Source organism: Micromys minutus (genome assembly GCF_963924665.1).
Source record: "Micromys minutus genome assembly, chromosome: 1".
Classification (NCBI taxonomy): domain Eukaryota; kingdom Metazoa; phylum Chordata; class Mammalia; order Rodentia; family Muridae; genus Micromys; species Micromys minutus.
The window spans coordinates 65,300,850-65,328,770 of NC_137969.1; the positions used below are offsets into that span (position 1 = coordinate 65,300,850).

General features: G+C 37.8%; 1 protein-coding gene across 3 annotated transcripts; it reads left to right on the forward strand.

The window, feature by feature from the left end:
• The first annotated feature begins 475 nt into the window (after positions 1–475).
• ADSS2 (adenylosuccinate synthase 2) lies at positions 476–27,844 on the forward strand. Of its 3 annotated transcripts, none has more exons than XM_080928562.1 (13): positions 476–744; positions 11,084–11,186; positions 11,871–11,939; positions 12,897–12,947; positions 15,541–15,607; positions 16,075–16,182; positions 16,937–17,018; positions 18,765–18,891; positions 20,159–20,313; positions 21,564–21,688; positions 22,692–22,789; positions 24,818–24,967; positions 27,354–27,844. In XM_080928562.1, the coding sequence occupies exons 1-13, from the start codon at positions 508–510 to the stop codon at positions 27,404–27,406; spliced, it is 1,425 nt and encodes a 474-aa protein (XP_080784688.1). In that variant the 5' UTR covers positions 476–507; the 3' UTR covers positions 27,407–27,844. The 3 variants fall into 3 exon arrangements, with proteins under 3 accessions (XP_080784688.1, XP_080784689.1, XP_080784690.1); XM_080928563.1 differs by lacking the exon at positions 27,354–27,844 and adding an exon at positions 22,188–22,264 and having other exon boundaries at positions 24,818–24,954; XM_080928564.1 differs by lacking the exons at positions 22,692–22,789; positions 24,818–24,967; positions 27,354–27,844 and adding an exon at positions 22,160–22,254.
• Positions 27,845–27,921: the final 77 nt, after the last annotated feature.

Consider the following 27,921-nt stretch of genomic DNA (forward strand, 5'->3'; position numbering starts at 1 on the left):
GGTATTTCACTCCTTATGAACACCAAGTGGTTAAAAGCAAAACAAAGTTGGCTTTTAGAATCTGAAACCAGCCAACCCTGACGCCGCGTTGCCACGCCTTGGCGGCATCCCGAGCATTGCATGCTGGGAACTAGAGTTCCACACCCTTCAGGGCCCTTAGGCCCTTCCCGGCCTGGAGTTTGAAAGGCCTGAGGCTGATGGGCGGGGCCGTGAGGGGAGAACGCCCCGTTAGCTCCGCCCCCTGGCCGCGGCTCTCGCGTGGTTCCCCCCGAAGCAGCGCCAGGCCGGATAGGGGGTGTGGCCTCGGCCCAGTGGTGGGGGCAGTTGAAGCCTTGCTGCCTGCGGTCGGTGCGGCGGCTCCAGCCTGCTCCACGTGGTCCCGCCCTGAGCGGGCAGCAGAGCGCGGGGCGGGGCCTAGCGGGAGGGTGGCGGACCGCGGGGCGGGGTGGGGGCTGCCTCTGCCTTCCTCCTTCGCATGTGGGTGCGGGCGGAGCAGCAGTAGTGTTCATGTCCGGTTCTCCGGCCGCCTGTCCTCAAAGCTCTTCTGCCCTCCCGGGAGCCATGTCGGTCTTCGAGAGCAGCCCAGCGGCCACCTCTTTGCCCAACGGGGACTGCGGCCGCCCCAGGGCGCGGCCCGGAGGGAACCGGGTGACTGTGGTGCTGGGAGCTCAGTGGGGCGACGAGGGCAAAGGGAAGGTGGTGGATCTGCTGGCGCAGGACGCCGACATCGTGTGCCGCTGCCAGGTGAGGGAAGCCGGGCCCTTTTTGGGACGGGCGGCGCGGTGAGGTGTCACCTTGAGGTGCGCCCCTCGAGCTGCGAGCTGCGGGGAAACCCTGTCTGGAGTCTCGGGTGAAGTTCCGGGTGGCTGTGGAGGAACCTGGAAGACGCGCGACGCTTGAGCTGCATTTCGGGGTCTGGGGACCGTGCGGGCGGTGCGCAGCGGGCGGCAGTGAGGGAGCTTCCGCCCGAGGCCTGCTCTGGACCCGGGCTAGACCTGCCGAGGCCCACCCACCGGGCCGGACTGGGGTGGGGGGGGTCCTTCTCCCCAATTTCCCTGAAATCCAGACTCAGCACGACATCACCTGCGAGCTTTGGCAGGCAGAACCTTGACTCCATTGGTCAGAATCGGCTGCGGGGCGATGAGACTGTTGAGGTTTTGTTTTTGTTTTTAACACCATATTTCATTTCTGTTTAGAGGAGATTTCCTTTTATTACTCATCGGTCCTTAAGGAATGCCCACTAAGTTGAAAAGTCAGTGTGAGGCAAGCAGATACAGAGATTTCAAGTCGGATATTTACAAATATTTACAATGCTCCGGTAACAAAAAGTTGATTTTCAGGGATTCCAGTGTTCCCTCCCTGGTGACACGTGGGTTTTAGTGTTAGTTTTTTTTTCCTATTAGTCATTTGCTTTTAAGCAGCATAGGGGCTGGGCCTTTGTAAAGGCTCTCGGAAAACTATCTCCCCGTTTCAGAATTCAAAATAGATGAGTAGTTCCCACATTCAAATGAAGGTGCAGAGTTGGAAGTTAATGGTAGCATGTTTAAGTTGTAAGAATTCTTTTTTCCTTGAAGGTGCGTGGTTTTGTGTGTCTATGCCTTGTAGTCTAGGCTAGTCGTGGGAAGCTTTCTACCTAAAATTGAATCCTATGAAGGAACCGGTCTGTAAAAAGCCAGGTGCTTTGACTTGGACCATTTTCCTTTTTATTGTGTGAAAACACCTGCCCTGTCTGAGGTAGCTGTTGCTCCAACTACTGCTTTACCACCAGTCTTCCATTCACGTGGTTTATTCTCTAACTGCAGCTTGTCTGGCAACATGCATATTTAATGGTGCTCTCACTGGTGTTGGCAGGGGATCTGACTCGCATTGCCATTGTCCAGAAAGTGCTCCGAAGCCCAGCCCCACCTTTCATTTTTAAAATCAGATCTGGTAGCTGGGTTGAAGACTTAGCAAAGCACCTAAACTCTTGCTGGGCAGAAGATGGGCTTGAGACCTCCTTGCCTTTTTACTTCCAAATGTGCATAGGTCCAGCTGCATTATAAAGTGTATGATTGTAACCATTGTGGCACTTCTCTAAAGGGGCTCAATATAACAGACCTTTAAAAAGTTATACAATAAGTTTGTTGACCGAAGGTGTTACTATGTTACCAAGAAAGCGTTCTTGAGGGAGGTCATGGATCAGTCTGATCTGATGCCTTTGGAATGTCCAGAGAAATGATTGGGGAGGAAGCTAGCGGAGAAATAAATGATCATCAGATTTCTCCCTTCTTATAAACGTACTACTTATATAATACTTACATTTTTTTTCTTGTATGCTTTAGGATTTTTACTAATCTTATTAGATGTAACAAGGTGTAGAAGGAAGCTTTTTTCCCTTTTTTTGTTTTGTATTGTTTAGAGAAGTTTCTCTGTGTAGCCCTGGCTGACCTGGAACTTATTCTGTAAACCAGGTGGTCTCAAATTCAGAGTTCTCCGTGCATCTGCCTTCCAAGTTCCTTATGATACCGTTGACCCTGTAGTATGTCTCTTTTGTGATGACTCATTTTTGCAACTAATTTTGACCAGCATTAGTAAGCCAGTATCTAGTTAATGAAGTTCTCTTAGGTTACAGCACTGAAGATAGTGGAATTTATAGAGTGGAGAAAGCTAGTGGTGGGAAAGACATTTGAGCTTGGATCTATTTTGAGTTTATTTCATAAGTGGGGTTTTAGCTATAAAGAAAAAATATGTCACAGGAAAATGGGTGGAGTTGGAGAACATTATGACATGATAAGTAAGTCAGACTCAGAAAGACAAATACAGTGTTTCCCATCCAAAAGGGAAATGAAAAAAGATAAGAAAACTATCTGGGAAGAGGAAGGAGAGTGGGACAGAGAGTGATGAATATGACCGAAGTATATGATCCATCTGTGTGAAAGTGTCATAATGAATCCACCATTTTGTACAGTCGCTATGTGCTAATTAAGTACGCATTCAAACAGGTTTATATTAATAAAATATACCTGTGTTAGATTCTACATGCCATTTCTTCAGCGTATATATACATATTCCATATTTCAATGGAATCACACACAAAATAATCCCTTACTTATGAAACATAGCTTGAACTATTTTTAAAGGGGCATTTTCTCTCATACATTTTAGTAAATAAGATCCCTTTTGGGGAAGAAATAGGTGCATGACTAGTGGCATTTTCACTATTGTGTAGGACTTGAATCAAATAATGGCTATTACTGCTGTGCAGCCTTTGGTTTTAGATCAGTATAAACTTTTTTTCTTTTTCTTTTTTCTTTCTTTTTTTTTTTTTAATTTAAAGGAGAAAAATAGAGGAGCAGCCATACACTCATCCACCAATTTTGTGTCTCAGGACAACAGTTAACTCTGCAGTGGACAAGACAGAAAGGGTGAGCCCGTGTCTACTAGAAACTCCTAGTTTAGGAAGCCACTGCTATATCAACAGCTTCCTTGCCAGGGCAGGGTTCAGGAAGGTAGTGTGTGGAGACAGGATAGCACAGAAGTAGCTTGTTAGGAAACCTATTACTAGTCTAACCTTCCCCCAATAAATGACTATTTTGTTCTTTATTTTGTTGAGTAGAAATTACAGAGATGAGTAGACTGTATTAGTTGGTGCCAGCCTTATTTAGTATTCTTAGAGAAAACAAGGGTGTTGATTTTGGTTACCATGGCAGACATGGTTTGCCTGTGATCAGGTAAAACTAGGTACTGGAAAGATACTTAGGGTCTAAAACTTAACTACGATCCTTCAAGGCAATAACGAGTGCTGCTTTCATTGTGACTTGTTTCGTAATGGAAATTTAAGGTAAGAAACAAAGCCTGAGACTGTCATCATTTCCACGTCTGCATGTTTGAAACTGAAAGAAGCCATAACAGTGAAAGGCCAAGTGGATGCTTTTGATCTTCCAAAGCTTGTCTCAACACTTGGATATCTTTCCTAAAAAGTAATGCAGATGCCTTTATGTATTTTTCTATGTAGTGTGTTTGCTTCTGTTCAATAGTTCAATCAGTGTACTAGTAGTAACTTAAAAGTAGTCAACTTTGGAGTCACAAGCTAATTGAAGCAAGCGCTTAAAATGTGCTTATATTGTTATAGGTTGACCAGAGCATTAGATTTGGTGAGATAGTTTTCTGGGAAAGTGAGGATTTGGTACCAAAAGTGTCACAGTAAGCATTAACTCAAACTACCAGGTGCTTTTTCTCCCCATTTTTGGTTTTTCAAGACAGGGTTTCTCTCTGAGTATCATTGGCTGTCCTGGAACTCACTCTACAGACCAGGCTGTAGATGAGTCTGATGAGAAATAGCATCCTTTTTGGGGTTTCTGGAGTAGTGGGATCTGAGACATTGTGATCTCTGCTCTGATCTATAGTGGGAACCTCCCATGTTTCATTCATTTTGAGCTCTGATGATTAAAGTAGTGTCCATGTATTCAATAGGACACTGTTCAGAATCCTAAGGGGTCTGAGAAGTACCCCAGGATTTGTGTATGAAATTGTTATTTCTCAACACTTGAGATTTTGCTTTTATAAAAGAAGATACCATTGTTTTGTGTTCATAACTGCCAAGAGGTTGCCTTCATCTCTGTCACAGCAGGAACTCACTTAAGGGTTTAAAAAGAGGAGAGTAATTTGAAGGAACAGAAAGGCCATTAGCAAACTAAACTAAGAATCTACTCTTTTGAAGACTGATTTAATTTCCTTTTAGCACCCTCCGCTCCATGCCTTTAAAACTTCCCTGGGATCTTTAGAATTTCAAAATTAGAAACTTAGCTATATTAACAATATTTTATCTGAACTTATACTGTAGAATTGGGCTTGGTTGCTTTTGGGTTTTGAAGAGCACAGAAAAAGAAAAAAAGTTTCCAAAGCATTTGTCTTCTGACTTAAAGATTCAGTTAGAAAAGTCTGAGAAAATTACAAGATGACTAAGAATTGTTACTGCAGCTCTGTATCCTGCAGTGCCATTCAGTACAGTACTGTCCTGGGCACCATAGAAATGTTATTAAAATTCAACATTTAATCTCATATTGTTATCACTAGAGCAAGAAGTGAACTCCAAGAGCAAGGGTGTATGTGGGTAATGGGCTTATAGAGAATGGAAAGAAACTGAAACAAGCAAAGTGAGATTTGTCTGCTGGTAGACGAGAGTGATCGGGGCTGCTTCTGGGACCTGTCTCAGCAGCATTCATAGATTCTACCTAGCATTTTAAATCTTGGCTTCTCAGTCTAATTGGCTCTGATTTGATTACTTTGCTTGTCTGGATCAATCACTGTGGCCAGGGCCATGTTTATTTCAATTTGTAAAGTAAGGTAACTGAACATACTCTTAAAGCTGACTTACTTGGAGTTAATTTCATATGGAATTACATGACAGAAGAAAACATCTAGGAAAATTGGGATTCTTTTTCATAAAATAATCTTTTCTGGAACAAATAGTCTTGGGAACCAAATTATTATTATTTCAATTCTATAGATAAAACAGACAGTGGAAATTAGCTATACAGTGAAGTGGAAACTTCTGGTTTCTTTGGAAAGTCAGTTGTGTCAAATGATGTTTAGTTGGGTCACATAGGTAAATAGAATAGAATCTTTTCCTGTAGCAGACACAGGTGAATCGTTGTTGGGTTTTTTTGTTTTTTGTTTTTTTTTTTTGTTTTGTTTTGTTTTTTTGTTTTTGGTAAAAACAGACCGGTAAGAGGACACATGATGTTTAGGAGTATAAATATGACCCCACAGACTTGATTTTCTTTACTCGGCCTGCTATTCTTCTTTGATGACAGCTTGCATATATTGGGTTCACCTTACATTGCATTGTTGAGCTTTGCTTCTGATGTCCTAGAGAGAAACTCGCTGAAGAACTTCTCATGAGGTTCCTGCAGCTTCTTGCTGCTTCAGCAGATTTGGGTTTCACAGTTTCTTCTGGATTGAACTGTAGCTGCTGCTTCGTGTGTGGTGTGTGGTTCCTGGACTACGCTGCAGCTGCTGCTTCGTGTTGGTGTTTACTAGTAGACTAGACTGAGAACAACAAAGATTGGAATCGCCCCAAAGAACTATTTCTAAATAAAGGCCAAACAGGATTCATTATAAACCTTGCCTTTTGCTCTAGGTGAGGTTTGTTGTTGCTGCTGTTGTTGTTTTGGGTTTGTTTTTGTTATAATGGTATTATGCATCCAAAGGTGTATGATGTAATACACAATATTAAGGAGCTTAGTGTAAATTCTAGGTTTTTTTGTGGTTTTGTTTTTTTTAATTTTACATAAGTCAGAGCTTCACTCTGTGGTAGAGGCTTGCCTGGAATTTAACTATTCTGTTATCTCAGTCTCCTGAATGCTGAGATAGCAGACTTTTCTCATAATGCTTGACTAATGTTATCTTATTCTTTTTCTACTTGTTTATTATAAAGATATAAGTGTTTTGTCTGCTTGTATGGCTGTGTACCACCTATGTCTGATCCTAATGAAGGTTAGAAAAAGGTCAGAAAAAGGAATTGAATTTCTTAAAACTGGAGTTTTCTACATTTGTGAGCTGCCACGTGGGTACTAAGTATTGAACTGAAGTCCTCAGCAGGAATAAGTACTCTTCTGACCCATCTCTCCATATGCCTTAGTTACCTTTTTTTTTTTTTTTTGGCTGTGGTAAATCACCATGACTGCTAAGGCAACTTGCAAAAGAAAGCATTTAATTTGGTTCATGGCTTCAGAGTCTATTAGTTTTCAATTTAGCCTCAGGTAAAATCCTAGGACATGTGCAAAAGTGGCCTCATTATTTAGCAAAATTTCACCAAAAATGCCCTCTAGCCCAGTTGCTGTTATTATTTGCCTCTAGAAGCTCTTAAGCTGGGCCTCCACACACAGTCTGTATAGCTCTCAGCAGTATTCTCTTCCAAGATCCCACTAGGATGGCCCATTAAATTCTGCTCACACTGTTCAATTGTTTGCCTAGTCCAAAGTCTAAAAATCTTCGATATTCTTCCAAATAACCCCACATGGTCAGGACTATCATAATAGTCTATCTTCCAGGTACCAGTTTCTGTCTTTATTACTTTTTAGTGCCATGACCAAAGCAGCTTAAAAAAAGAAAACATTTAATTTGTTTGTATTATGGTTTTAGAGGGTTAGTGTCCATGATGGCAGAGTGAAGGACCAACTGAGAGCTCAAAATTGATCCTCAACCATGAGGCAGAGTGTCATGGGAACCACTAGTCTTTTTTTACTCCAGTGACAGATCTCCTCCAAGAAGGCCACACCTCCTCTTAATCCTTCCCAAACAGTTCCACTAACTGGATATCAAATATTCAAATATATGAATGCATGGGAGTCATCATCATTCAAACCACTATATCATCCTCTAGATACTTAATGTAAACGTTGCAGTCAAAGAAAATTGGTAACAAGTACCCATTAGTGGATATATATATATACCATGTGAAGTGTTTTGTGATGAAAGGTTCTCCAATTTTTATTCATATATTTATTGTTCATTTTTGTGCAATTAACTTGCATTTATTCTTGGTATATACTATAAAAGCATCATGTTAGACATTCAAATTTAGTAGGATGTTTTGGGATTAATAAGTTTTTTGTTTATTTTTTGGAAGGAGTTTCTGTTTCAGACAAGAATGGGCATGCTTAGGCTGGTATGGCCATAGACAAGTTTGTTTGTTTCAGATTAAATCTAAGTTAAAAGTGAGGCCATCTGAGGCTCTTCTGGGCATGTAGCAATGGAGTTGTGTTGGAAGTGGCTCCATCTCCTCTGATAGTTTGTAGGTGGAAGTCATGGGCAGTAGTATTCCCATTTAGGACCTCTTTGTTTTGCTATTTGCTAATGTATGTGTCTTCTCCTGGGATCAGTGTCTGCATTTGAGGACAGTTGCCTGAGCTCTCGAGATAATTTTGCATTTTACATACATATTTTAGGTTAGCATCAAGTTTTGTGAACATGACCATGTACTACAACTTATTTTACAGATTGCCTCATTAAGAAACCTTTTATATGTAGCACCCCTAAGCTCATCTCACTGTTTTAAGATTATTTTTTCCTATCTCAACTCTCAATAAGGGAATGCAAGATTGTTTCTGGTATTTTCAGTGTATTCTTGCATTCAGCTAAACTTAAATAATTTAAACTGAATTGGTTATTTAAAAATGGATGTTAGGGGGCTAGAGCAATGACTCAATGGTTAAGATCATTGGCTGCTTTAACAGAGGTTCTGAATTCAGATCCCAACAACCACATGGTGGCTCACAACCATCTGTAATAGGATCTTATGCCCTCTTCTGGAGTGAGCTCATATACATACACACACACACATATATGTATGTATATATATATATTCTTTTAAAAAATTTGAAGTTAGTATTTCAGTGAGGAAACTCTGCAGCAAAATAGAATTTCTAGTATTTTATAATTGAACTTAGGGAGGATGCTAATTTAACTATTAAATTAATCATAACCATCTGCCTTTAAAAAAGATTCATGCTAGTTTTCATCTCTGATGTGTCATCACTGTTACCTGTCATGGTAAATAGTAGCTGAGAGAATAGTTCCATATCGTGAGTGTTCTTAGGTAGTGATTATATTAATGCAGCCTTTAAAAGAGTCATGGACTGAGGGGGCACTTTTGAGATAGGGCTTTATGCAGCCCAGGCTGGCCTCACTCACTACCATGGCCTCTACCTCCCAAGAGCTGAATTTACAGGGGCACACCACCAACATAGGGATTTTTTTACATATGTAAACATTTAGTCTCCCAAACTGAAAAAGACTTGGCACCCACTCAATGTACAGTTTTGCAGAATTACAGAGACCTTGAAAGTAAGGCTCTTTGTTCATAAGTGCAGTGGATCTTTGGTGTTCACTTAAGTTTTCAGGACTCAGCAAATGCATTTCCTTGGACAACAAAACATCTGAAGAGGAGACTGCAGATGAGTGACATTTAGTTATTGGAAGGACACTTAAGGTAGAGGGTTTTCCTGCCTAGGATAGTTTCTTTCTCCTTTTAATCTAAGCAGTTTGATTAGGAGGTATTGAGAACACAATTTACCCTTAACGGCTGGATTTTTTTAAATTGAGTATGCTGCATCCACTGTTTGTGGCCCAGAGTGTTTCAGATTTCAGGCTTTTAATTGGTGTATGATAAGGAAGCTTTATGGTGTGGAATTTTTCACTAATAGTGTCTTGTCAGCACACAGAGCTTAGGCTTGGAGGCTTTTGTGATTTGGAATGAATATTCAACCCAGAGTAAATAACTGATGGCTTATTTCAAAGTTACCAATACATTGAACATGTGAATATTTATGGACTAAATCTAATACTAATATAGAGTTAAACAATTTTAGTAATGACAAATTAGCCTTTTCTTGGGGACTTAGAAATATTAATTTGCTTCATATTTTAAGAGATTTCTCTTGAAAATTTGAGACATGTTTTTTTTTTTTTGAAGCACAAAACGCATGATTTTAGAAATGCTGATTGGCCTTATAACGACAGAAAACTGGAAACAACTCACATGCATTTCATTATGGAATGAGTTTCATTATTGTATTACAGATATAAAAGAACAAAATAACTTTATTTGCAGTTCATGGAATGGTGGTTAACATTGGTATTTTTTAAAGATTTATTTATTATGCATACAGCATTTTGCCTGCATATATGACTGCATGTCAGAAGAGGCTACCATATCTCATTATAGATGGTTAGAGCCACCATGTGGTTGCTAGGAATTGAACTCTGGACCTCTGGAAGAGCAGCCAGTGCTTGTAACCTCTAAGCCATCTGTCCATCTCAATTGTTAACATTATTAAATAAACAAATCTAATTATCTGTCAACAGATATTTTATTCATTCATAAAGAATGAATGAAATGGCATCGTTTGCAATTGTCTTACATATATGAGAAAAGTAAGAGTTGCCAACTTGGAAAAAGGAACTGAGAGGGGAGAAGGCAGGGAGAATGAATATAATCAAATACACAATACATGATATTCTTGAGACCTAGTGCTTTGCTCAGTGAGTATGCAATACTAAACAAATTTAAAAGGAAGAGAGATGGTTGTGGCCTCCTGTGGAGGCGCTAAGGTTGAGTCCTCACATGTGACAAAACAGCAACAAAACAAAAAATAAACTCTTATTTTTATGCAAAAAGAATCTTCAGATGGAAACTAAAAACTTGTAAATGGTGCCAAGTGGTAAGTATATAAGAAAAGACTGGACAATTTTGCGGTGTGTGTGTGTGTGTGTGTTTTAAAATGCTACACAATAGTGCTGTTATCTATTGTAGTCTCCTTTGCTGTTTATTCTTCAAAGTTTGTTGTACAGTCAAATAGGTTGCTTTATGTTCCTTGTTTAATTTAAAAGTTGGAGTAATACTAGTTTTTGAAATTTAATATTTGACATGTTACTGTTGGTTGACAGTATAGCCATGGCTTTCGACTAATTCTAAGCATTAAGGATTTCCTGGTCTAGTGTCTTTTAGAAAGAGAAGGTTGTAGGAATCTGTCACTAACTAAATGCTTTAAGGTTGGTTTGTAAACTAGAGTCTTAATAGGACAGCCAGTCCTGGGAGCTACTTGGGGACACATCCTAGTTTAAATCCATCCAAGCACTCAAATTCCAGATCCAGAGTTGCGTGGGGTCACCTGAGTATGTATATCAATTTAGAATAACTGTCTCTCACTGTAGAGTGTGTGTGTGTGTATGTGTGTGTGTAAAGAATCATGAATAATTAGATTGATACATGTCCTATATAGGGCCAAAGTCAGCCTATAAAACTAAATTAGTTGTGCCTTTCCTACCCCTTCTCTCTTAACAATAAATGAGACTTTGAATTCACAAATTTCTTAATCTTTTCACAGCAATCACTCGAGTATACTATGTGTAGAAAGACAAACAATTATACATTTTTGGTTAAAAATATGTATATCTATATATATGTATGTGTATGCCAAACATTTACGTTTCCTTGGCTTGTATTCACTTTCAGCAAGCATTAGTTAACTCACTTTAGAAAGTTAAGCTATTCACCATATTTGTTATCAGACTCAATGTCCTCTTTATTCTGTTTCAGGGAGGGAATAATGCTGGCCACACAGTTGTTGTAGATTCTGTGGAATATGACTTTCATCTTTTACCTAGTGGAATAATTAACCCAAACGTTACTGCCTTCATTGGTAAGTGTTTAAACTGAACTTTTTGAGGGCAACATGGTATTTTTTCGTTATCAAACTGACTTTACTTTTTACTGACTAGATGGTTCCTTGATGCCTCACTGATTTTGGTGGTGGTACCTGAGCTGCTTATCACTCTCTTTTGCAGAAGTGGTTCCCAGGATGTTTTCTTTGCAGGCACCTGTGAGCATCATAGCCTTCATTCCATAGAGAAGTTGTGGTCATCAATGAGCTTTTCAAAGGCTTTCAACTCTGACCCTAGATAAGAAATATTTCATTCTAAACCCTTGCAGTCTGATGATTTATATTCTGATGTATAAAAATGCTCATTTTACACTAAATTAATTTTGTGATCACTAGTAGAGTGTGGTTCTGAAAGACATTGGTGTAGACGGTGACTCAACTGTACCCTTAGCTTCTTTCAGAAAGAACATGATTCATTTGTTACAAAGAATTCCAAGTTGTTTTGAACATAATTTTAGTGTTTTCTATCCCCTATCACTTCTGTATATTATGAACTTTAAGCACTTTCTGTGGGAATTCCCTTATAAAATAAAGTGTCCTATTAATGAATATAACTTGTTTTGTTCAAAATAGTTATTATAGATGTCTATATTTTAACATTTTTGTATATGTCTATATTATAATTACAGGTGTTTAAGGTGGAGGATTGTTTGTTTCTTTTAGGAAATGGAGTGGTAATTCATCTTCCTGGATTGTTTGAAGAAGCAGAGAAAAATGTTCAAAAGGGGAAAGGTATGAATGAATGAGTCTAATGTGTTATTTTATACGGTTTCAGTAAGATCTCATGCCTGATAAACTGAATATTTGTCCTGTACTTAGGATTTTCAGATTATTAGAGAACACATTTTTATATGCATTTAAATTTTACTCATAGTTACTATTTCTAATCAAGGATAACATCCTCAGACCTTTGTGAAGGTACCAAGCCTTTGATTTATTCATTACTTAAACACTTGATTTTAAAGTAGCTAGAGTATGCCTACTACCAGCTCTCAGACAACTTGTTGAGTTGTTGGGTTTAAAACAATCCATCCTTAAGTGTGCTTGACTAAGATACCCTGTCTTCCCACTGTCTCTGTTGTCCCACCCTCCCAACTATGCTCCTTATTTTTTACCCATGTCCTTAATCTCTAGTCTTCCTATAATTTTTTGGGTGATGAGATGCAGGTGTGAAAGCTTACAGCCCCTGCTCGTGATCTCTTAGTTACATGGGGAGATACATCTATCTCATCACTGAGATATCTACAACACTGTGGAGAAATACTGTTTCATTATTTTATCTAGTCATGTTTCTTTATAACTCTTTTAGGAAGGGTGGCATTACTAAAACTAGCTTTCTTCTCTTGACTTTCCCCCATTCTATATATATACCTGATTCCTACACCTAGTCCAGACAATACTTTCCTGCTGGTTTTTTTTTTTTTTTTTTTGGATGGGGGGGCTCTTAGGAATATTTTATGTGAATGTGAGTTGAGACAGGAACTATTTAGAACAAAATATTTGGAGATAAAAGAGTGTGAATGAGTTAAGACCAGTGACAAACTTGATAAGCCCAGTGCTTCCTAAGTAGAAGAGATACATACATGATTGCTTCAGTAAAAACACTTGTGAACATTCTGTTAATAAAGAAATTAGGTCTTAACAATTGTTGCATAAGGTATTTGATTAAGTATATCTTTTCTTTCCTAGGTCTAGATGGCTGGGAAAAAAGGCTTATCATATCGGACAGAGCTCATATTGGTATGGAGGCCATTTGTATTATTTATAACTGCCTTTCAGTCATATGTATCAAAGGAAAGCATTTAGAAATGAATTATTTCTATGTTTGTTTAAGGATAGCCGTTGAAGTTAAAATACATAAAATCTTGATTCTTTTGTTTTGATAAGGACTAGATTGAAATATACATATTTCTGAAGACAAGTGTGGTTAAGCAGATGAGTAACAGAACAGTATCTTGTAATGTCTTAAGTCATTTAAAAGTAAATCATATGAATACAAAGCATTTATTGGTATGTGTTGACATTCTTGTAAGAATGCATTTACCTTTTTCTTTAGAACAACTGTCTGCACATGTGATAAATGAATCTCTTCATTTATACTAGTTTTCTCCATGAATTAGAACTAGATTCTAAAATTAATTTCTGTCACCAGTAAGTTTGGTGTTTTCTTCTTGGTTATCATTCCTGAACCAATAGGATTAATTAACAAGATGATAGCCTAAAAAGAATAGTAGGGGACTTAGACCAATAGAGAGCTTTGGTACAGACCTAAAGCTATTAAAAGGTTTATGTCCTGATACAGAAATCCACCTGCCTCTGCCTCTGCCTTCTGAGTGCTGGGATTAAAAGCATGTGCTACCACTGTCTAGGTCATTTTTTAAAAAAAGTTCTCAAACAAAATGGAAATCAAGTAACAGTTTGGCTACGTAACAGCTTCATATTTGAACCTTGTGCATAACCTCATTATTGCAGTAAAATAATGGCAACAGGTTAGGAACATAATAATAAACTAATCATATGATAGCAGTTTGAAGTATACCATGATAGACTGAAAATCACAAAAACATAAACAAAAAATCACTATAGTCTTTAGTATGTAGTCTTACAAGTTGCTGAAAAAATTGCTATGATTTTTCTGAGTCATTATCTGTTCCCTTTGATCAAAAGTGACCACAGCTCTTACTTCTTTTATAAATCAATTTCGACATTTGAAACTTATTTAAAATTGTAGTTTATACTGTCTTTTGCATCTGGCCTCCACTGAACAGTCTGCCTATAATTGTTACCGTTCTATTGCTAATGCTTCTTGTAGCAAGTTTTTCTTTTTAAAAAATTGTTACCTAAAATTCTGTTATGAATATACAAAGTTTTTAATCCCCTTGAACATTGATGAAAATTGAGTTTTTCCAATACTGGTCTATTAAAAATATCATTTCAGTGACATTCTTGTAGCTATCATTTAATATGTAATATTTCAGTATAATTTTAAGGATGTCCTATTACCCATTTATGAGGTACTGACACATGTATTAATTTACACACTGCAAACTCAGCATCTCTAATGTAGTTGAAATATAAAAAAATCTCAAAACTTCCACCATAATTACCAGAGAAAACTGGTAATCATACAAAGTTGTGACTTTACCTTGCCAAGCAGGCTACAGGTGGGGCTACCCTCCTAGTTTGTATAGTGTCTCAAAAAGCAGGAGGTTAGGGGAACAACACTTCCTGCATAGCTTGGAGGCTAGGACTTCTTGAGGGCAGTTTCAGTCCGGGTTTTATCAGAGTTTTCTAGTTTCCATATCTAATGTGTATTGTCTAATGTTTTTATGCTGTTATTTTACAAATTTTCCTGTAATTCTAAAAACTCAGTCATTTTGTTTAACATTTGCATATTTCAATATATTTATTTTGAAATAACATAATTGATGGAAAGAAATAGTGGCATAATATGCAAAAATCATGGAATTGTATACCTGAAACTACTGAGTTTTATGGTCTGTTGATTATAAAGTTAAGTAGATAAACTTTAGTTAGAAGTTCAGAAACCAGTCTGTAAGCTGCTTATGTAGTTAGTCATAAATAATTGAGCTCTTCCCACTACAGAAACTATCAGACTGACATTGAGTGTGTCAGGGAGTGTGAGTGCGTATTTATACATGGAAAGAAGCACACCACACAGGAAGCTCACAGTTGTCAGGGGCTGCTGGTGTGAGCAGAACAGCGTTTGACATACAAGACTTTTCTGAAGAGTAGTAGAAAACCATTAAGGGTGTGAAGATTTGTTTGTTTCTTGGCAAGGAAGTTTTGGATGCATTAAAGAATTCTGATCCATCTCCAAGAGTGGAAAGAGGCATATAGACTAGAGTGTAGTTTTAGTGAAAGGTGATGTGACATTTGGGCCTGGGAAGGAGAAAGGAGAGACGTCGGGGTGAGTTCTAGACATCTAGAGCCCAGAACTTGAAGATGTAGAGAAAGAAAGGGGGAGGTATCTTTATAGATTGAACTTTATTGAATTTTAGATTAGGATATTCTAAAATTGGCCTTTTGTCTTTTTCTTGTTTTTTGCTTTCTTCAAACATTGTGTAATCCAGGCTGGCCTGAGACTTACCACATATCCCAGGCTGGCCTCAAACTTGTGATCCTCCTACTACATCCTGTTTACTTGGGAAATTACAAGTGTAAGCTGCTGTTACTTTTAGAAACATATCTATGCAATTTGTCAGAAGCAAGGTTGGAAGGATCTCTAGTCTGAGTAGTTTAGAGTGGAGTGCTTTTACCTTGCATGTTATCTTTGTTTCAGTAACATGTGGTTTGTTTGATTTCTTCTCAGTGTTTGACTTTCATCAAGCAGCTGATGGTATCCAGGAACAGCAGAGACAAGAACAAGCAGGAAAAAAGTATGACTTATATATTTAATTTTTATATAGTTTGAGTACATTTACATCCTTGTATATAAATTTTGAGCCAAGAATAAACAAAACAAGACCCCAGATAAATAAGAATATTTAACTAGGTTTTGGAGAAGACCAGTTATATTATGCAAATAAGCTGACAGGAAATTGCACAAATGGGAAATAATCATATGTAACTTACATCTTTGAAAAGATCTATCTGGGCTGGAGAGATGGCTCAGTAGTTAAGAGCACTGACTGCTCTGCCAGAGGTCCTGAGTTCAAATCCCAGCAACCACATGGTGGCTTGCAGCCATCTGTAATGAGGTCTGATGTCCTCTTCTGGTCTGTCTAAAGACAGCTACAGTGTACTCATATAGAATATTTAAAAAAAAAAAAAAAAAAAGATCTATCTGGCAATAAGACTTATATCTTCCTTGTGTAACTTGAAGCTGTTTTGGTTTGTTTTTAAGTTTGGGTACCACGAAAAAGGGTATTGGTCCTGTATATTCCTCTAAAGCTGCTCGGAGTGGACTTCGGATGTGTGATCTTGTTTCTGACTTTGATGGCTTCTCTGAGAGGTAAAAGTCTTGCTTTTTTTTCAATATTAAAAAAACAAACAGATTTTTAAGACCCAGAGTACAAAATTTTAGCATCAGTATTGACATTTACTTCATAAAAAAATAACCTGATAATTGTGTAAGAATGGTACCCTAAGAGGACATAGTCAGCCATACTGTTGATGAGGCCTGACATGTGAACTGGTTTTCTGTGGAAGAAAATGTTCCCAGTATAGCATTCTGATGTGCTGATCATGTCCTGAGTAGGGTCTTCAGGTTCAGGGACCGTTTATGTCTTCCAATCCAGAAATAATTAGCCTTCCAGGTTCTGGCAAATTTTTTGGCTACATCTTTAAAAGTATAAATACTATATAAAATGATTTTCATGAAAAATGTAGTTATATGCTGGAACTGGCAGGCCATGGCACTGAGAAGTCCTAGAGATAATTGCTACTGTCTGAGCATCATGTAGACTGCCCCTTTCATTTTTACACAGAATGTAATCTGTCTTTTGTAATTTTAGTTATTCTAATTTTTCTTCAATCACACACATCACCATAATTATATTTTGTCTTAAACATGAAAATATATCTTCAGTGTATAATTTATTCATGTTTATCTCCCTACTTCAATTTTATTTCTCCAAAAGTAACTTCAGTTTCAAAACTAGTTTGCTTTTAAGACCACTTATAAGGTACAGAAATCACATGAGTTGGATGATTTTATTTGAAGTATTCTTTAACATGGTTAATGCCATGATCTGTTTATTTCTTAGGTTCAAGGTTCTAGCTAACCAGTATAAATCTATATACCCGACTTTGGAAATAGACATTGAAGGTGAATTACAGCAACTCAAGGTACTGCTTTCTTAGCTCAGTAATGGGCTTTTAAATAGTAACTTGCCAAACTAACATTTGAGTTTTTCATGCATTTCAACTTTGTGTATTAAGTAGTGACCAGTCATCCCTGGACATAGCATGTCTATGTGACATGACACAGTTAGGTCTAGATGGATGGGAAAAGGAATGATATGTGAGAGTAGCCAGATCATAGGTCTCAAATGGACTTGCAGGAAACTTAGCTGTTATTTAGGAGACTATGGAAAGCTATTGGATAATTTTGAACACAAGAAAGCCCAAATTTGCATTATGAAGAAACCATATGCGGCTTCTGACATGTAATGTAAATTGGTAAAGAAAGGGACAGTGTAATAACTTGTAAAGTCAGCTGGTAGGATTAATAACAGTTCCTGAGACAATAAACTTTACTGGCCACCAGAGAAAACTACCAATAGTAGCTGTGAGATCTGTTGGTGCCTGAATTAGCAAAGCCTTCTCTGTCATTGGTAAATCTCACATTATTTCCTATATGTCTGATGATTTTTAATTTTGTTTTCAGAACTGAGTAAGAATCTACATACCATATGTCATTCTTTAATAGTTATAGACCTTAGGTCTGTTTATGATTCTTACAAATTTGGTATGGCGGCCTACACTGGTCCTTGCACTTGAGAGGTGAAAGCAGGGAGTTGATCACAAGTAAGTTTATCCTCAGCTACACACTGAATGAATGTGTATGCGCCTACATGAATGAGCTCAGCCTTGAGTGGGGTGAGGGGAGAAGAGGCTCAAGGGGAGAAAAAGAAACTAAAGAAGATTTTCATAAGTAGCTATGTTGAATGAGGGCTTTTTTTTTTTTTTTTTTTTTTTTTTGGTTCCTGGTAAACAGCTTCTGGGATTATTGTTCCTGGTGTCCATAGTCAAAACCAGGTTTTATTGTGACTATACTGCAGCCCTCGGGGAAACACTTATTTACAGTTTTTACTCAAATTCTGAAGTAAAACATTACTAACAACTCATGTTAGTATTTGGTACTATTGTCTGATGACATATTACTTTGTTATTGTCATAAAGAATGACAGCACTTGGTCTGGAGAGATGGCTCAGCAGTTAAGAGCACTGACTGCTCTGCCAGAGGTCCTGAGTTCAAATCTCAGCAACCACATGGTGGCTCACAACCATCTGTAATGGGATCTGATGTCCTCTTCTGGTGTGTCTGAAGAAAGCTACAGTGTACTTAAATAAATAAATCTTAAAAAAAAAAAAATGATATCACTCAGTCACTAATGTCTGCCGTCTTGGCAGTATAGTTTATGTCCTTAACACATTTTGGTGTCTGATCTGAACTTGAAAATTATTAATTGTGTGGATTATAAATACATTTTTCAAATACCTTAAAAATATTAAAAGTGCCGTCTAATGCATCTTCCTGAAAGCTAGTTTATGAAGCGAGTGAACATTGCACTATCTCCAGTGAAGCTGTTACAGAACTTTTCAGTGTTGTAGCGTATGTGTGTGTGTGTTGCTCAGGACCTCACACATGGTAGGTAAGTACTCTGCTACAGTGCCACATCCCCAGCCCTTGTTTTGCTAATCATTCTTTTCTGAGAGACCAGAGCTGATCCAAATGTTGCACTAGGATGAGCCTGTCACCAGTGCCTTTCTGTTTCTATTTGTCCCACTGTGGAAGGCAAGGTAGTTTACACTTTGACTGGTGCTACAATGTATTAGTGCACATGGAAACTGGTTTTTGTCTTTGTGTAGGGTTATATGGAAAGGATTAAACCGATGGTGAGAGATGGAGTTTATTTCCTATATGAGGCCCTCCATGGACCACCCAAGAAAATCTTGGTAGAAGGTGCAAACGCAGCATTGTTAGATATTGATTTTGGTAAGTGAGATATGATTTATAGGGAGTTTGACTGAACCCAAAGTACTTAGATATAAATATTAATGTTAGCATTAAGGAGGTTATAAATAGTGCATTTAGCTTGTGTGTTTAGGAATGAGGTAGCTTGCCAATATAGTAAGGTTTCTTTTCTTTCTTTTTTTTTTTTTTTAAAGAATATTGTAGCAAGCACAGTATAAGTTTTATATTTCATTAAAAATGGAATCATTTGGATTCTGTGGGTTTGAAGTTCTGCAGATTGTGAATTGTTGATTTATTCAACTACTCTTTCTCTGGGACTGTAAAATAATAATCATCTTTGAGTCTTTTAAAATACAGAAATTGAATGTATTCTGAGATCTAGGAAAGCCTGTTTATGCTAACTTTGTGAGACTTTAAATTTATTTTTATTTTATGGTGTGAGTGTTTTGCCTGCCTGTATTTTGTACACCACACAGATGAAGGGGCATTGGAGGCCTGAAGTCCTTGGATCTCCTGGAAATAGAGTTACAGATGGCTGTGAGCATTAATGTGGGTGCTGGGAATCAGAGCTGGGTCCTCCAGAAGAGCAGCAAGTGCTCCTAACTGCTGAATGTTCCCTTAGCCTCTTGACATTTCATTGGCTCTAGATACTAACTAATTAAAGAGAATATCCTTGTCTATGATATACATATATCTATCCTTTTATCCTATAATGCGCCTTCTCAGCCTGGAAAGAGAGTGTATAATTAGCAGGGTGAGTGGTTAAGTATGAACGGAAGGAAAATGCACCCTCATAATTATTCCTATAATTTGACGGTTTCTCTGAATAGAATTTAAAATCTGGGGAAATGTTGAACACCACAAAATTACTGTTACCCACAGTTCTGCTGCACCCTAAATATGTCCACCATGGAGTCATTTGCTTGGAATTAATAGGACCCAGTCAAAATATGTAGGTGGCTTTCTACCTAAGATTCTCTAACTAGTCATATACATAGTTCATATGTACTATAGAGAGCCAAGTTAACAACTGCACGTTCTCTGTAACGAAAGTTCTTGAGTTAAAGCTCTAGCCATCTGCATTATAAACTGTGTTTTAACATTATAGACAAAGAGACTGAGCTAAAATATTGAGCACTTGAGAGAGGACAGTGACAGTTACACAGTCAGGTCTTTCAGATGCCTGGAGTAAACTCATGCATGTTCTTAACAATAATTCTGTGTTACAGTGTTTGTATACATGTGTTCATCATAGTGGCTTTTTGTTTGTTTGTTTTCTAATTTCTAGGAACTTACCCTTTTGTAACCTCATCAAACTGTACTGTTGGAGGCGTTTGCACGGGTTTGGGTATGCCCCCTCAAAATGTCGGAGAAGTGTATGGAGTTGTGAAAGCTTACACCACTAGAGTTGGTATTGGTGCCTTCCCCACAGAGCAAGACAATGTAAGTCTGTTTCTCAGTAAGAAAAATCTCGTTCCCCTGACCACAACGTTAACAGACTCCTTCCTCTCTCTTCATTTACAAGGATCATTTGATATGTTTGCTTTAAAACTTTCAGAAAAACTATAAAACTTTAGTTCCTGGAATGATTAGATAGGTTTGTCTGTTTAAATAAATTTTAATAAACGTATTTGTTTGTGAACTTTCCTATTGTTGTGAAAACTACATGAGAAATTTAAAAGGGGGAAGATGTATTTTTGTTGTTCACAGTTTCAAGTCTGTGGTTGCTGTTGTGTATTTCTGGGCCAGTGGTAAGACAGTTACGTACACTGTGGCAGAAGGGTGTGGCATCAGGAAGCTCATCACCTCACCTTATAGCAGTTAGAAAGCTGCAAGTGAGAACAATATGGAAGAACTAGGCTTACCTCTGTCCTCCAACAAGGTCCTGCTTCCTAATAGTCTGTTCAGCTGTGAACTCATTAATGGACCAATCCACTGATAACATTAGTGTCCTTATGATCCAGGCACCTCACAATATTGTAATATTGTCAATTGCTTAGGACCAATCCTTCATTCAACATGAGCGCCCTTTTGTAGGACAATCTAAAACAACTTGTTTTTTTTTAAGTGCACTGTAGCTGTCTTCAGACACACCGATCTCATTACAGATGGTTGTGAGTCACCATGTGGTTGCTGGAGTTTGAACTCAGGACCTCTGGAAGAGCAGTAGTGCTCCTAACCACTGAGCCATCTCTCTAACCCAACAACTTGTTCTTAGTTGACAACATTTAACTTTTATTATGTCAGTCTACAATTGACCTGTATATAACATTGTAAAATTATTAGCTTAAAATTTTAAAAATAAGGGCTGGAGAGATGGCTTAGTGGTAAGAGCACACTGTCTGCTCTTCCAGAGGTCCTGAGTTCAATTCCCAGCTGCCACATGGTGGCTCACAGCCATCTGTAATGAATCTGATGCACTCCTCTGATTTGTCTGATGACAGCAACTGTGTACTGATATAAATAAAATAAATCTTTAAGTTTTAAAAATAAAAATCAAAACCAGTATATTCCAAGTAATGTTATTTCCATGGAATTCCTGTTCTCATCTTATTTCACAAAGATGTTTATTAAAAAAGAGACAGGTTTGTGTGTGTGTATATATATTGTGTATGTATGTATGTATGTATGTATGTTATAATTTCCTGGATATACACAGCCTTTATATTCTAACTCATAATTCTGTTATCCAGGAAATTGGAGAATTATTACAAACACGGGGTAGAGAATTTGGAGTAACTACTGGGAGGAAAAGAAGATGTGGCTGGTTGGACCTTGTTTTACTCAAATATGCTCATATGATCAATGGATTTACTGCGTGAGTATTCTTAAGAAACATTTATTTTAGGAAATGGTGAACAGTTGGTAACCACAGATTTCACACACACACACACCCAAGTTATTCTGGATACCCAGCACTTTAGAAAGAATGCTGATTATCTAACCTCATGAGTATTCTGTACAGAGGGTGGTGACCAGATAGATAGGCAGGTAGGAGCAAATGGATGCCTACCTGGGTGGAGAGTAAGTAGTGTAAGTGTATATAACGGCGGAGGCGGTGCATGGAGAGTCAGTGTGTGGATGACTCACTTTTCATTGTCTTTAAATCAGGGTGATGGTGTGAACTGAGACGTACATACACTGGCTAGATCAGTGAAAACACGCTGTAGATGTTTGTATCTGGATTAATTAGGCTGAATTTTTAACAAGTTTTTTTTTAACAAACAAAAAAACTTCCAAAATTTATGAATCAGAATCCCAAACCTAGTGTTTTATCTAATTTTCACAGATTTTCCCCTTACAATCCTGTTTTCCAGTCAGTTTTCAAGAAACTTTGATGTATCACGAAGAGGTCGTTTCCTTATTCTGTCAGTTTCTGACCAGAAGGGTGGAGGTGATGTTAACCAGAATGAAGAACTGGGCTGGTAGCATGTGTGGAAATGTACTTAATATCTTGTGAATATGTGGAACAGTGCGTTCTGCTGTGTCCCTCTGGCACAAAGTGCATCCTTAACTCCAGGCAGACTTCCCACAGTCGTCCCTCAGTGAGAAAGCTGAGCAAGTGTGGAGCCACCAGTGAAAATGTGTTGTAATCACTAGAAAGTAACTCAGGTGTACTATGAAGACTACATGTCCATGCAATGTCCCCATCAGTGTGATGTTTATGTGTGTCACGCTTTCAAGTACAATCCTAACTAGTTTTTAGAATTGCTTTGGAACTTTGAGCTTTGCATGAATTTTCTTACTCCTGCATCAGTCTTATTGGATGTTAGAAGTTTGCTGCTTCAACAATGTCTTTTTTTTTTTTTCCCCAAAATTAGGTTGGCCCTTACCAAGTTGGATATTTTGGATATGTTTACGGAAATCAAAGTTGGAGTTGCTTACAAATTAGATGAGGAAATCATACCTTATTTCCCAGGTACTCTTTTGTTTTATAAGCTATGTCTAAAATTTATAAGATTATTATAACCTATTAAAAGTTATATTATTATTTAACTATATACTATATATGATATATAATTGCTATTTATTTATAAGATTATCTTTTACAGGCTTGATTTTTTACTAATAGTGCAGATAAACTCACTTATAAGCTTTTTGTTCAAAAGTGGTGTTAATTTGAGTGTTGGGTCACAAGCATGTGCTTAACTCAGAATGAGAAAGTTGTTTGGATCATGCTGCCCCAGCTTTCATCTTCCTTAGCTTACAGTAATTGACACACGGAAACTCAATGTGGTGCTGAGTGCCTGTGGGCCAAGCTACTCAGGAGCCTAAAGCAAGAGGCCCACTGAGCTCAGGAGTTCAGAGCTAGTCTGTGCAATATATAGGAAGACCCTTCTCTTCAGTCAAAATGGGAGCGAGGGAAAAAATGAGTAAATGATTTCCATAGAGGAAAAGTTTTCTTCCACAGTGGAGAGAAGGATAAAAGAAAGGACCTTTGTGTCTTATGGTGTGCTCTTTCCTGGTACATCAACTTACTCCACCCTCTAGGCCCCACAGTGAGTTTGAGTGGGAGGCACCTACTTGAGGCAGTGCAGTTTTTTGAAGCCTATCTTAAGTTAGTTGGGAGTTAAGAAAATGCCAATTGAAGGAATGTTGACAACCTTAATGAAACTTGGCAGACTGAGAAACTTATGATTTTAAGACTGGACATTCATGGAGAATAATTTTCTGTCATCTTTTCAATTTTTCTTACAGAAAATCAGGCGTCTGTTAACATTTTATGGTATGGTTACTTGGAAAATACACTGGTCATTAATGCTACCTCAGAGCTGTTTTAAGAGTTCTAATATAGCTCAAGTACCAAAGAAAATAGTATAATCAAATATAGTGACATGGCAAAATCTATCATAATTGTGCATGTCAAATTTCTTTAAAATATTAAAAACTCAAACATAAAAATTTTCAAAATTTATGCTTTTTTTGTTGTTTTTGTTTTGTTAAGCTGACTTGAGCCAGATTCTTCCAGAAATACTCCCAAGATGGTGATTTTTATCCAAGAAGGGTTTTGTAGAATGTTCTCAGAAATGCTGCTTATGATGAGAGCAGAAGTCTGTGGAGTGTAGCTTATTGCTGTCCTGTGTCTCGGGACTTCCCTTGAGTATCCGACATATAGAAGGAGGTTAGAGAGACTCGCGTTTTGTTGTCTTCCTCCGAGCACTATGGATTTTTACTTTAGGGCACCATTGAATTGATGGATAGTCATCTTAAACTTAGATCGTTTGTTTTTGTGTTTTGTTAATGCGCTTATGGAGAGCCTGAGGTTTCCACAAACCTCTCTAGCTGGTACATGGTATGAATCATTCTTGAGACTCTCCACTGTGAAGAGGGAAACCTGAACTTTGTACCACACTCACCATTTGTAGTGCGCATACAGATTCTAGTAGGGGATATATAGAGAAAGTCATCAGGTGAAATGATAAAGAAAAATTTCATCCCACAGTAGATTTCTCAGAGGATTGAAAATGTGCCAGCCTTCTGTGAAGTTTGTGTTGTATTCATACAGTTGATACTTTAGAAATTCAAAATGCTCCAGAAGCAGAATGCTTGAAGTTTGGTACAGCCCATTCACCAGCCACTGTAACTGATGAATGTAATCTTTCTCCATTTATAGTGTGTAATCATGCTGCTGGAGAAATGTTGGCTTATAAAATACCACCCTAGATGATATAGTGCTGTTCCTCACCTTTCTAAAGGTCTGAAAATGAAATTCTGACACATGTCTGGTTTTTGAGGATTTTGATAAGTGTTCTTGAACTTTACTTTGTCAGTCACTTGAACTGGGCATAATTAATGGTTCATGTTTATAATCCCAGAATTTGGATAGGCTTAAGGAATGAGGATTGCCAAGAGTATAAGGAAAAAAGAAAGATTGTATCTCTAAATAAATAGTCATTTTTGCAACAGGCACTGTGTTCCATAAACACATATACTCCTTATCTTTTAGCAAACCAAGAAGTCTTAAATAAAGTGGAAGTTCAGTATAAGACTCTCCCAGGATGGAACACAGACATATCTAATGCAAGGACATTTAAGGAGCTACCTGTCAATGCACAAAATTACGTTCGTTTTATTGAAGATGAGCTTCAAATACCAGGTAAACACTTTATGAGCAGCTGTCTTTAGCTTTCTTTTAGTTTGTGGATTTTGTTTGCTTGCTTTTTGGTTTTTTTGTTTGTTTGTTTTCCCCTGGGATGTTGACTCTTGTTGTTTCTCTTGATTGATAATACTTATATGGCTTTCATCCTCATCAGAAAATGTTTTTTTGTTGTGGTGGTTGTTATTTTCATTTGGCCTAAAGCTACCCTTAAAGAGTTGAAGTCTTGGATAGATATTAGGAAATGATAGAATATTTTAAAATGATATCTCCTGTCTCAGGATTTCTCTCGCTATAGTGAAACACTGACCAAGCATCTAGGGAAGGAAAGGGTTTATTGGCTTACTCTTCACATCACTGCTCATCTTTCTACTCATTCAGGACAGAAACTCAAACAAGGCAGGAACCTGGGTGGCAGGAGCTGATGCAGAGGCCGTAGAAGAGTGCTGGCTTGCTCAGCCAAAGCACCCTTTGAGGGCTGACACCACCCACAATAGACTGGCCCTTCCCTCATCAGTCACTCACTGATTAAGAAGATACCCTACAGGCAAGCCCACAGTCCAGTCTGTCCAGTCTTACAGAGGCATTTTCTCAATTGATCTCTGTGTCAAGTCAACATAAAACTAGCCAGTACATTTCATTAGCAAAAAGCAATAATTAAGAATTAATTGGTTTACTCATTAGTCCTTGCTCATAGGAAGCTGAAGCTGGAGGATTACCTATATAGTAAAACCCTGTCTCAATTTAAAGAAAGAAAGAGGGAGGGAGGGAGGGAGGGAAGGAAGGAAGGAAGGAAGGAAGGAAGGAAGGAAGGAAAGAAAGAAAGAAAACCCAAATAGACAAAAGGAGAAATGGATATAACTGTTATAAAACCATTAAAATGAGATTACCTGGCTTGTTTTTCCCTTTTGTCCTTTTTGTTTACATTGATGGGAACTAAGTTTGATGTCAAACTTAGCAAGGCATATTTGCTAATGGTTGTTAGTCAACAGTTTTTGAAATATAAATAGCTGACTCTTAACCCTATAAAATACCATAAAGTTTCTACTAGCAGTACTTTAGGGAACCCAGTAGTTCTGCAGATAATCTAGAACTCTGAGGCAGAGATGCCTACTCATGTTCCTAGACTGGTATACTAGGTCCTTCCTAAGGCTTTGCAGTCTAATATGTTTCTATATGTTTTAATGTAAAACTCACAGCAGATTTTTTTTATATTTACTTATATCTTCTCTTTATCAGGAACTTTATTTAAAAAATTATATCTCTGCTGATTAGGACCAAGACTTTGTCATAATCATTGAGGAAAAAGAAATGGTAAAAGCTGTATAGTTAAAACAGAATAGAAGGCAAGTTAGTCAGTGCATCCTTTCTAGAAGAAAATGAGCACAAGCTGCTGACAGAAAGCAACATGAAGAAATAGAGGACTGCCTCGCTTTCGGACAGAGAATACAGCTTTTATTAAAAAAAAGAAAAAAAGAAATTTCAGGGCTAGAGAGATACAGCTCAGTGGTTAAGAGCACTGATTGCTCTTCCAGAGGTTCTAAGTTCAATTCCCAGCAACCGCATGGTGGCTCACAACCATTTGTAATGCCCTCTTCTTCTGGTTTGTCTGAAGACAGCTACAGTGCACTCAAACATAAGATAAATAATTGTTTTTTTAAAAAAAGAATAAAACACAAAAAGTGCTCTAATACAGTTTGTGGTTTTTCAGTTTTAAATAAATTTCTTAATACAAAAGGTAACGTGTTTTATGTTTATAATATGCTAAAATGATATTTACATGGAGAAAGAACTCTTTAAGGTTTATTATTTTATGTGTGCACCACATTTGTACAATGCCCACAGAGCCAGAAGAGAGCTCTATGGATTCTCAGGGTCTACAGTTACAAATGGTTTTAAGTCATTTTTTGCTAGGAATTGAACCAGGATTCCCTCTGAACGGCAGCAAGTATTCTCAACCACTGAGCCAGCTCTCCCGAAACCCATTCCTTTTGATTTTCAAAATCTACATTAATGATATTACTTAATCCATCTTAAAAGGTTTCTGCTATATATTAAATTATGTAACAGAATTATACCTATAGTGCTACTTAGTTTTTGAAATGAAAGATAATCAGTATTCATTTCACTCTAAGAAATAAAATATTAACAGTATATGTTAACCTTTAAGAAATAATATTAACCTAAAATTTTCATGTCAATCATTCATAGTACTGGAAAAACCTAATGCTTTCTTTACTTTTTTGAACCTTTACTTTTTAAATACAACTTTGCTTTTATCTTAAAGTGTAGGAGAGTTTGGCTCTTGCCCAGCAGGATTTTTCCTCTCTTTACCCAAGGGGTGAATGCCTCAGGGATTTAATGCTATTTTCTTGCTGTTTTCCAGTTAAATGGATTGGTGTAGGTAAATCCAGAGAGTCCATGATTCAGCTCTTCTAAGGACTGCCAGCAGTGCACGAGACATTCCGTGAGAGGAAGGGGAAAGATGTAAACATTTTTCTGGGATCTGCAAATTCAAGAATAAATACATTGAAATGAGTTCTCAGCTGGCATTGGTTTGCAGTCTCTGACGGATGGCTGGCATGGCTGCCACATCTGTCGCTCAGCTGCTTGTGGTGCCTCACAGTCCTTTCCATGGTTAGTATAACTGTATAATCCCTCCCCCCCTTTGACAGCTAGAACTTCCAGCTTAGCTTTTCCTCATTATGGCCATTGTGTTTTTACCCCGACTAGATGGAGAGAACAATTAATGCAGTTTTGCACAAATATTTTTACATTCTGATCATTCACTTCTGTCATTGTAATCTTTGCTGTTAAAAAAATGATGGAAAGATGGGGGTTCTGTCAACTTTTGTAATGCTACAAATTCTGTTTAAATTGCGAACTGCTTTTTTTCTGCTGAGACCATTGCAAAATTCAGCTTTGGTAGGGCGGGGGGGGGGGGGGGATATGTT

Bases quoted from the DNA above. Each gene is read 5' to 3' on its own strand.
- ADSS2 (XM_080928562.1), top strand. From the start codon at position 508: ATGTCCGGTTCTCCGGCCGCCTGTCCTCAAAGCTCTTCTGCCCTCCCG. The intron at 15,608-16,074 runs GTATGACTTATA...TTTGTTTTTAAG, and splicing joins CAAGAACAAGCAGGAAAAAA to TTTGGGTACCACGAAAAAGG. The intron at 18,892-20,158 runs GTAAGTGAGATA...TCTAATTTCTAG, and splicing joins ATTGTTAGATATTGATTTTG to GAACTTACCCTTTTGTAACC.